This window comes from Amaranthus tricolor, chromosome 17 (genome assembly GCF_026212465.1).
Source record: "Amaranthus tricolor cultivar Red isolate AtriRed21 chromosome 17, ASM2621246v1, whole genome shotgun sequence".
NCBI lineage: Eukaryota > Viridiplantae > Streptophyta > Magnoliopsida > Caryophyllales > Amaranthaceae > Amaranthus > Amaranthus tricolor.
This window is the reverse complement of record NC_080063.1, coordinates 6531649-6542827: the sequence shown is the minus strand read 5'-3', so window position 1 is coordinate 6542827 and position 11179 is coordinate 6531649. Positions and strand designations below refer to the sequence as shown.

The 11179-nt window shown below is 28.6% G+C and overlaps 1 protein-coding gene across 1 annotated transcript; it reads right to left on the bottom strand.

Moving 5' to 3' along the window:
- Positions 1-1740: 1740 nt before the first annotated feature.
- Positions 1741-6642, bottom strand: LOC130803639 (aluminum-activated malate transporter 8-like). The gene is made up of 6 exons (XM_057667837.1): positions 6357-6642; positions 6011-6151; positions 5031-5303; positions 4108-4232; positions 3130-3273; positions 1741-2304 (listed from the first exon to the last, which is right to left on the bottom strand). Exons 1-6 carry the CDS (start codon positions 6640-6642, stop codon positions 1741-1743), a joined length of 1533 nt encoding a protein of 510 aa, XP_057523820.1.
- Between the last annotated feature and the right edge of the window lie 4537 nt (positions 6643-11179).

The following is an 11179-nucleotide window of genomic DNA, read 5'->3' as shown; positions in this document are numbered from 1 at the left end:
TTAATAGTAGCATTAGTTTTCAAATCTTAAGTTTGAAAAAAAGTATTAAGTTTAATTTTCATCTAATTCTCTTATTTTATCCGCCTATTTCATAATTAAAATAAACCCACTTAAATTGTAATCCGGTGGATTTCCTTTTGGAGTATAAAAGTAGAGGACTTGACCGAGAAGGGGCAGCGAGAATTAAAGTCCTATTTGAGAAAAGTGGTAAATAATATGTGATTTAACTGGAAAAAAATTTAATTCTTAGTAATCATCGAGTGGCTTTAATAGGGATTATGGAGCATAAAGCAATTTTTTAATTTTTGATCTTGATCGGTAGAACTGCAGATAATTGTGTGAAACCATTACTTTTTTTTTTTTTTAATTAATGAATGCTCCATCCTTTAATCTCTCCTTTAAAATATATTAGGAGTAATCAATTTTTGGAACTTCTAAAAAATGATGATCGATTCAATAAATCAAGTTTCTTGCATATTAAACATAAGAATCCAAAAAAATATTATTATCCAAATCAAATGTCAAGTAATAACATTTCTCAACCATTGAATTATTTTTTATTCTATAATCTTTGACATTTGATTTTTATTATATTTTTTTAAAAATGATGAAAATACAAATAAATTATTTAAAAAGTAAAGACTTCTAAAAATCTATGTTTAGAAACAAATTAAAATCATTTAAAAATAAATGAGAATAATCACAAATTTAATATATAGAAAAAGTGTGATTAATATACATCTAATTTACTTTTATGGTTGCATGTATATATTAATAATTTTGAAATAAAATGAAATAAAGTTACTATTTTAGTGCAATCAACATCCTTAAACACGAAGATGTCCCTTAATTGGATGGACCAAAGATTATTAATCTTTTTGTCTCCAATTATAGAGACTATATTGATATTATGATTCATTAAATTGTTGACATGTTATTTGATACCAATTGTCAATTGGAAACAATCTTTTTTGACCGTTATCCCTAACAATTGTAAGATTGTGCACATTTGACTCTACCGAACCTCATACATGAAAATCATTTTATGACATTGGGGTAATGAAATATTGTTTTCACATCTTTAAAAACGAAGTTAAACTTCGAACTTTTAAATAAAAAATATTATTCTAAAATGTAAATTTGATTAAATTATATTATTTCACTAGAAGAAGATATACTTTTAGTGATATATATTTAGTGACATTTAACTTAAATGTCACTACTTTTAATTTATAATAGTATATATAATGGATTTAGCCAGTAACATTTATTAAACCATTAGCATCATAATAATAAATCATACTAAAGTTTTTCATGAGATAGGATCTAGTGATCTTTCTCATAAATGCTATTATAGATTATAGTAACAATTACATATGTCACTAAAAGTCAAATAAAGTGTCACTAAATCACTTTATAGTGGAGATTAAAATAAAAACCAACAATATTACACTAAAAATATAAATCAGTGACATTTTTTTAATGTTACTAAATTTTATGTCGCGAAAATTTAATTTTGTTTTAGTGTTTCTCATGTATAGAATTAATTTAGATTTCTCTTCCAATTCCTTTATGAAAAGAAAGTAAACTTTCATAATATATAGAGAAAACTTGATCATTGCATCAACCTTAGGTAAAAAAAAAAAAAAAAAAAAAAAAAAAAAAACCCTACAAAATTAACCAAGCTAATAACATAACATGTATTCATGCATGTAAGGCTCAATAAAAAAATAGAGCTTTTCACACACATGTGACAATAGGTGGTGGACCCACATTAATATTTACATTATTTGAACACTTATTTGTAACCCCTTTTGTACAACTTTTATCATCACATACAATAACATCTACACATTCGACCTCATTGCGATCACCATCATCAAACATTGGATTTACAATGCCTCGGTGAAGCTTCGTCGTTGTTGTTATCATTGTCGTTGTTATTGTTGTCGTTTTAGTTATTTCTGGCGAGACCGTGGGCTCGACATCCTTAAAATGAGCTAACTTAGCTAGTTCGTGAACAGATTTTGATATTTTCTCCACACAATCGGTAATATTAATGAGTATAGACGCGACAGTTGCATCAGGAATTAGCGTTATTAAGTTTTCGGATCCATTTATCATTGATTTGAGTATGTTTTGAAGTTCATTTGCAGCTTGTTTTGAGTTCTCTACGTAAACGTCTACTTGATTTGGTTGGACCATATTTTCAATAGATGATGACATTGCCCTTAACGCCTTGCTTGATTCAATGCTCATTTTAATGCATGTGTCCTTGATTTTTCTTCGGAATTCTATTGGTGCCTGTTGCATTGGGATACAATTAAATTAAATAAATAAATTATACTATATTGTGGCTAATATTAGTTTAATTGCACAAGTCAAGATTAATTTTCTTTTAATTAAATGATTTATATAGCATGTTACAGGTAGAGTAATGAAAAGAATAGATTAGATAAGAATTATTTTTAAGATTTTAGTTGAGGAAGGAAATATTTACTTTAACATAAATAAAATCCGATTTTCACATGTTAAAAACTATTAGTAATATAATCATGTAACGTGAATTAAAAACCTATTTATAGGATAAAAGATGATACAACATATAACTATATCGTCTAATAGCATATCTATACAAATATTTATTTTTGAGTAACAACCAATACTCTCAAACATAATATTAAAATTAAGTTTGTATTTTATTTAATCATTTGAATAAAAGAATGAATAAAACATAAATAATATATTTATAAACAATATATAACTTTTAAATTTTTTATATTTGGATATAAATTAATTTAATACCATTAATAATCTCAAAACTTAATATGAAAGTTTTACTATATAATAAGAGGTAGTAATTAGTAGAAAGCGAATATGAGATGGATATAAATATAACTATATGACATATGTTACATATTTACGTAAATGTATCTCAATTAAGAAGAATTACTCAAAAATTATTTAAAATGGTGAAAATTAAAAATCTAAAATACATATTTAATCTTTCAAAATACTTAATTTCAGTAAGATTTTAATGTATTTATATTCGATATATCTGTAACTATAAATTTATTAATGATAATTTTATAAATAGTCAAAATATTGTAGCTCAGAAAACACGTGTACCTTGATTTCCGTATTAATGAAGCCAGTGAGAGTTTCAATGTGGTAAGCACATTGTCGAGCAAGAGCACCAATTTTAACATATTGTGTCCATGGATAACGGAGTCTGAATCGCCCATGGCCTGGTTCCCATCGCGCAAAATTTGCCTGATATATACGACAATCAAATAATTCATTCTTAATTTTTTTTTATTTTATGATAGGCCGAGAGGAAGAGATTAGATGAGAATCAAATATAAAACCAACAAAAAAATCAGGAAAGGTTCTGAGCATGTTTAATATGTTCAACCGCACAGGGCTCCCAAAAGTTGGAGGTTTTAATATTAATTTAAGTAGTATATGATAAGTATTTAAAGATACAAAATTGTTAGAAAAATATCATAATATTTAATGATTGCATAGGGCCTTCAAATAATTTATCAATTTTTGATCCGCCCCTGCTAAAAACTTAATTAATTAAAAGAGCTTTTAGGCTAGCTAGCGCTAAATATTTCACTTTATATGAGGGGTGGTTGAGTTCGAACTCGTGACCTCTTGTTACGCTTATCGACTTCTGATACCATTTCAAGAAACCAACTCAATCAAAAACTTAAACTTATAGTTAAGGTATCAAAATATGTTATATATTCTAACAAATTATTACTTGAGGGAAATGGATTATTAAATCTAGGATCATTCGTGAAAATTTTTACTTGCTCTCCAACTAAAACAAGATTAGATTTTCTACTTAAATAATCTTAATCAACACATAATCACACAAATTAAGTAAAAGAAATAGAGTATTTTTAATATTAATTAAGAATTAATATTTTGTTAAGAAAGTACAAATGTGTATTTTTAGTTTAATTAATAGTTTATGTGGTGGGCATGGCAACTCTAATGATCACATTGGAAGCATTAATAAAAGTTATTAATGGAAACAACCTGAAAAAGTGAGTTTTGGTAAAAACAAAAAGGATGCGATGGTGATTGGTGACCTACCAAGTTTTCTTCGTTTGTTTTGGAAGAAAGGATACTTTTATGACTTTGTAAGAACTTGTCATCCATCTTAGTGTTCATTGCCATCATCTCGTCGTCTATTACCTTAAAATAATGTTCTCCATGCCCTGTTACAAGGTTTAACATTTTTCATATTCATCATTTACATGTACTCCTCGTTTGGTAACAAATTATTATAAATTAATAATAATAATAATAATAATAATAATAATAATAATAATAATAATAATATTTAATTTAAGTTACTCTTTCAAAAATTAGATTGATAATTTCATACGAATGAAAATCATCTTCAAATATACTAGTACTAGTATATTTTTTCCGTAAAATTCCAAAATTATTTATATAACTTTTTCAAGTAGTGATAATAGATGAAAATGAGTATTTTACATAAAAGCAAATTTTAGAGTTCAGAAAACATTATTCTAAATGGTCAAATTTAATTTTTCTAGCAATATTACACAAAATAAAGCTTTGTCACCATAATTACTTTTTTGCGTTGTGTACTATTATATCAAACAAACTGATAATACTTTGAAATACATTTTTAGTTGTATTTTTTTCATATTATTAAATGATACTTTTTGGAAGTACTTAATTTATAACATTTTTGTTGTTATAAGTGACTCCTTCATTGAAATAGTTTGTGGGGTCAATTATAGTCAACCATATCATTGTAATAACAAAAACTTGTTTTAGATTGACTGTTGATAGTAGATATTATTTGCAATTTCACGTGATAAAAAATAAAAAATAAAAAGAAATTAATAACTTATTATATTAAATTATCTGAAATCAAAATAACCAATATTTTTAATTTTAACAAAAATGAACAATTTTAAAAAGTTTTATGATTATGATGAATGTGTTTAGTTAGAATATACTTCACGATATAGTATAAGTACCTTCCAAGAATATAGCAAGCTTTTCAAGATTGGAAGCAATAAGTTTGTGAAGATCCTGGCCAGCCCAAACTGGACAAATAAAAATGGATATTATCATACACGTGGCACCACCCACAATAATAGTCGACAGTCTTTGGTACGCCAACACTAAGATCTCATCAGCTCTGTAGCCGGACACTGCTACTAAACTGAATGTTAATATGAAGATTAATACTCCATAATCATATCTTTTCTTGATGTTTGGCACAAATCGTGTAAACGTCGACATTGCAGCTGCAAAACATTCATAGTAAAATGCATGTTAGAGTTTGTAACGTATCATTTGTATTTAACTATCAGTTTAAACTTTAAAATGAGTTGATTTTGTGATATGGTATCAGCGCTAACTTGACTTGAGGGTTACAGAATAATTGGATTCTTATTCATCCCACGTTTCAACTGGAATATTTAGCACTATTATATATTTGAGGAGGGCAAGTATTGCATCTACACTTCTAGCTCAAAGGACTCTCATGCATGTGACGAGAATATTAATGTATATAACGTATTATAAAACTTTAACCATTAGCTTAAATTTTTGATTTAAAAAATCAATAAAATAGTTTTTAGAAAAAACATTTTCCTCTAAACAAACCATTAAACCCGTTTGTACTAGGTATTAAATGGTGAGAATAATAATGGAAAATTAGTGTAATTTTGGTGTGCAAATCTATTAACAAGTTGAATGTTCATACATGTTTTCCACTAATTATCTCATTCTCTTCACAAAATTCATTCCAGTATATTACCATTTGAAAATGTATTATTAGGTGGTAATAAAAAATTATAAAAAAGGAGTTTTTATAATCAAAGTATTATTACCATGAGAGTAAAATGGTACATTTTATAAAAATGTATATTTCAAATCATCATTCTCATAACCATTGTGTAGTACCGACAACCAAATGAGACGTGAATAAGGTACATAGTTTGATTATTACCTAATAAGAAAACCAAGAAGCCTAGGACTATTGGCTCTCCTTTCCTCCCAAAGAGAAGAGCTAAATGTTGAGCTCCAACCCCTAATGCACCTGCTGTTAAGGTTGCAAACCCTCTATTCAAACCCTTGCTTATGGTCGCACCTATATATTAACATATCATGCACACAAGTTATAGTGTATGTATGTGCAAAGTAAAAAAAAAAAAAAGTACGTAAATACTTCTCCGCCGTTTTTTGAGATTGCTACATTACACAATCTTAATGACCAGAGAGAGTATTTTTTTTGGCTACGACTATAATTTTTAGGTTATTCAAGTATTAACATAAACAAAATATGATCAACTTACCTACGCTGAACTCAAAGACAACAACTACGGTTAAAACGGCCCACATCCCAGAAACACCAAACCCATCATAGAGTGGTCTAATATAGTACAGCATACTTACTAATGTAAGAGCTAATGCCATTTTTAGGGAGTGTATTATTCTCCTAGGATCATCTTTTGCTAACTTCTTCATATTTTTGGCTATTCCTAAGCATTTTTCCCTTAACTTTACAACAAAATTTTCGAGGTTTTTCATGACTTTAAAGAATATCCCACTTTCAACCTCATTTACTAATTGCATTTCCATTGCTATTAAGAGAATTAACTAAAAAGAATACTTAGCAAGGTTGCTTAATGCTTAAGAGATCTAAAGAGAATGAGAAATAGAGATGAAAGTGATGTGAGAGAGTTACAAAGAGGAAGTGAATTTATACCAAGAAAAATGTTTAGTTGATGCATGTGTATGTGTCTTTTGTATGATGAAAGGACAAATATGGTCCTAAACAACAAAATTTAGTGTGCTCCAAATGTGGCTGATGACAAAAGCTCTTTAAACTCTATGCTGACCCAATATCTTTTTTATCTTAATTATCTTATGAAAGATAAATGTTTTTTTTTAATATATGATTGGCTAGAAGATACCAAAGACAAAACAACATCATGTACATTAGTATCTCAAGGTATCTAATAATGGTTTTCTAAGTGAATATGTATATTGCATGTACACAATTTTATCCTTATAACGACGAGTTAATATTACATTTTAGAAATGCAAAATTTTAAATTTTCAGTATTTATGTTGGACCCACCAATCGTGAACAATCCCTACCTCAGACTAAGAACTCCAACAATATAATTTGTTTTGGCTTCTTGCATTGTTATTTAGCTCTTAATACCAATTATTGGGTCTACCAGCCGTTAATGATCCACATTAGTATAATGTTGTCTGCTTTGGTCTGAGCTCGCATGGATTTTGTTGGTCACTTTCCTAAAAGGCCTTATACTAATCTAGAGTTAGATGACTAATATATTTGTTAATACTTTCTTATTTTTCCGTTAAGGAACTTAAAATGTACATTTGAGAATGTATAATATATTAAATCAAAGATAATTAAGGGGAGGATGAAGGAGAATGTATAATATATTAAATCAAAGATAATTAAGGGGAGGATGAAGTATAATCTTTGTCACTCATTTACCTCTCTATGCAAGACTCTCAACTCTCACCTCTATGAGGTAAAATTAAATAAGGGTATGAAATATCAATTATTTTTCCTCACCCAAACCTTATTTTCGAGCGGAATATTGAGTTATTCATGTCGATGATGATGAAGTATACCCGTAGAAAAATTGATAATATTCCTTCATTTATTTGCAATAAATCAACCCTTAAATTTAAAAATTCTTTACACAAATGAAATTTAAAATCGAAAATTTATATAATTTTTTTATTTATACTATGGTTAATTAACATGAAAGAAAAGTACTTATAAATATTTAGCTTTAATTTATATAGAAGACAAGATACCACTACAAGATATTCTCAAGCAAGGAGAATATTAAGTTCTTAGGTCAGCTTTCAAAATAGATCACTAATACTTAATTAATTTAATTTTTTTACTTAGCAAATTGCAAATTTCTTTTATGCTTTTTGCCTTCCCTCTTAGTTTCTGACAGTAAAAGTCATTTTGGGTGAGTAGTGGTAACTAGCTGAAAAGGCACTATAAAGTATGAATTTTGCACTGTATTCCACTTAATCTGAAGGATATTACAAGACGGTGAACTTTTTTAGGTACTTCACTCGTTTAGGGATTGCTACAATACTAGTTTTATTAATTCGTACATTAAGGCTAGTTTAAAGTTTTTCTAAATAAGATAGGTTCCTAAATAGATGATTTATATAAGGATTGTTTAAAACTAGTATGTCCTTTTAACATAGCAAAGACTTATCAACTTGTCATCACCTTTTAATGAAACACCCCAGTCGCATCAGATTGCCTATTTGGCCCTACATATCAACACAAGTTTTTTTAGCACACTTTAACCTCACTTGTGTGTGTTCGGAAAAACTTCCTATAAGGTCACCCATCCCAAGATTACTCCCCCATCAAGCATGCTTAACTGCGTAGTTTTTTAGCAAATAGGCTCCCTTGAAAAAAAGGATACATCTTGTTGATATGAGTAGTCTATAAATCCTTTTTAAAGCTCAACCCGGGATATCACATATACGATATATCTTGCTTGTACAAGTTACAATTAGAATTTGAAAAGGGTTAAATAATGGCATCAGGGGATACCCTTATCAAAAGAGTTAAGGACATTGTGTGCCAACAGTGAAATCCTCAACTTGAAAATTGATAAGTGCAATTATTTGCACTTATTTATATCATTTTATACTCCTTAATGATGGTCGTTGTTAGTAATTTCGTGCTTATTTTGAAGATTTATGCTACTTTACTCATTTTGGTTATTCATGTTGATTTTGAGTGGTTTTGATTGTTTTAAGCATAATTCTTATTTTTTAATGATGACGGAGTTCACTAAGGAGATTTTAGCTTGGGTAAAGATATTCTTCAAAGAAATTGAGCGAAAGAGTAAAGGAGTGTTTAGAATGCAAAAGTTTTGAGGTGAAATTTAATACATATCTACTCTTTTGGTTATACCTTTTGATAGGAAGATTTCATTAATGCAAGATTTGCAGCATTGAAAACTAGACTTCAAGAGCTTTCCAACGGTATATTATATGTCCAATTCCGACAACGATCGAGAAATGGTGACCGTTTGAAGTTGTTGCGATTTTCCAGCACAAAACGCCGACTTGGCTTTTATGTTCTTTTTGGTGCAGCCAACTCGGCTTTGAGTCTCTGTTTTGCTGCATGGGTTTTCTATCCCTTTAATCTTTGAATTATCTTTTAGGGTTAAGTCCTTATTAGTATAAATAGGCCTTAAAAAACTGATTAGGGTTTCCTTCTCCTTCTCCTCTCCTCTTCCATCTCTTTTAGACTAATTTTACTAGTTTTTGCTCTTTAATTCTTCCTTTAGTTTTAGCTTTTTCATGAAGTTTGTCATTAATCTTCCTTCAAGGATTGTAAGTTTGTTTTAGTCTTTTAATTTCCTTTGCATTTTAATTCCTTGTATTAGTTTTAATCCTTCATTAGTAAACCTTAATTTTTGTCATCAATCTTCCTTTAATTAAAATTAGTTTTGTTCTTCATTTATTGTTCTTTGAATTAATTGTTGTGTTCTTTGGTATTTAGTTATTGCTTATCTTGAATTCGTCATTATTATCATATTCATCCATGTCTAGTATCATCCTAGGGTTTGCGTTTATTGCTTTCACTATGAGTAGTGAGTAGATCCATTTTTTAGGGTTAGGGTTTGAAACTACGAGTTGAGTATGATTTAATGATTGAAAGTGTCTATGAAATTAGGATTAATGTGGTTAAATGTGTTAATAACCCTAAATTAAATATGGTTTGTTGGACTAATCAATAGAACTAGCGTGTGAGATTAGGATCAACTTTGCTTCTGGGTAAATTTTAGTTAAATTCTTATTAATTCGTTCAATAAAACTAGCGTGTGAAAATCGAATTAGTTGGGACTAAATCTAGTAATTAATCAATAGAGCGAGAGTTTGAGATAACAAGATCATGTTTAACCACGTAATTAATCCGATATTTCATTGACACTAATGAGAACTTGATCATACAAGACTTTAGGGGATTCCCGACACCCTAAATCTTTTAACATATAGTTTAAACCCATATTTTTATTGCATTTTTAGTTTGTTAGACAACAACCAATCAAATTATTTTTTTTTGTCTTCAAGCAATATAATTAGTAGAGGTTAACAAGTTTTTTGTTCTAGCTTCCTTGTGTTCAACCCACATTTACACGTACACTATGCGCTTGTAGTTAAATAAAATTTTCACATAAAAAATAACTAAATATGAAAATTTTTAAAAACGCCATAGACAAGACAAATAGTAAGGTTGACCGGACAAGGCTACTAGCTAAGCTAATCAATAGTGAGATATTGAGATGTCATTACTTGTAGTCATTTTAAACTTTTCTTATAAAGTAAAAGGAAAGCATATGTAGAAACGAATAATGGAAAGAGTTAAAAGTAAGTCATCTTTTATTGGCTTACTTCAAATTATAAGATAATGTTTGGTTAGAAATTTCCTCGGTCATTGTAACTACATACGATATTATACATCATTGTCAAATGGTTTTACAAAAGGTCTAAGATGTTGTTGGATTATGCCCTTTACAAAACAATGATCCGTTTTTACAATCTTGGCTTGCTTGAACAAACACTTGATAGCACAAAGGACAAAGGATCACCAAAAGAATTTTGATACGGAAACACAAAGAAGCATGATGAGAATTTTAAAAATAACGAGAGTACAATTGGCTACTTTTTGGGTATCGAGAGTATTTATGAGGAGAAATGTCACTATATGTAGCAACTATTAAAAACTAGAGGAAGTATAGTTTTAGGCGGCCACATAAGATCACTTTTTATCCTAATTTAAAAATTTAGAATTACTACAGAATTTATAATTAAAAAAAAAAAAAAAAAAAAAAACTTTTATCTACCATAAGAAAAATTTTAAGTTAAAAGGGTTACTATTAGGAATTTGCTGGCATTAATTTAAGAATAAAAAAAAAACAAGTCTGACTTTAGGTGGGTGAAGCATATGCAGGCATGGCAACAAAATGAAGATGAAAACTGAAAAAGAGCAAAACATAGTGATAGGCTGACTCAAAATATCATTGAAAGGGTGATCAGTGCTCCCAATACTCCATAGCTTATCAACCCCTACCTAAATATATTACAT

Excerpts from the sequence above, each read along its gene's own strand:
- LOC130803639 (XM_057667837.1), bottom strand. The coding sequence starts at position 6,642 with ATGGAAATGCAATTAGTAAATGAGGTTGAAAGTGGGATATTCTTTAAA. Across the intron at positions 5,304-6,010 it reads CTTCTTGGTTTTCTTATTAG|CTGCAATGTCGACGTTTACA; the intron begins GTAATAATCAAA and ends AATGTTTTGCAG. Across the intron at positions 2,305-3,129 it reads TCATTAATACGGAAATCAAG|GCACCAATAGAATTCCGAAG; the intron begins GTACACGTGTTT and ends CCAATGCAACAG.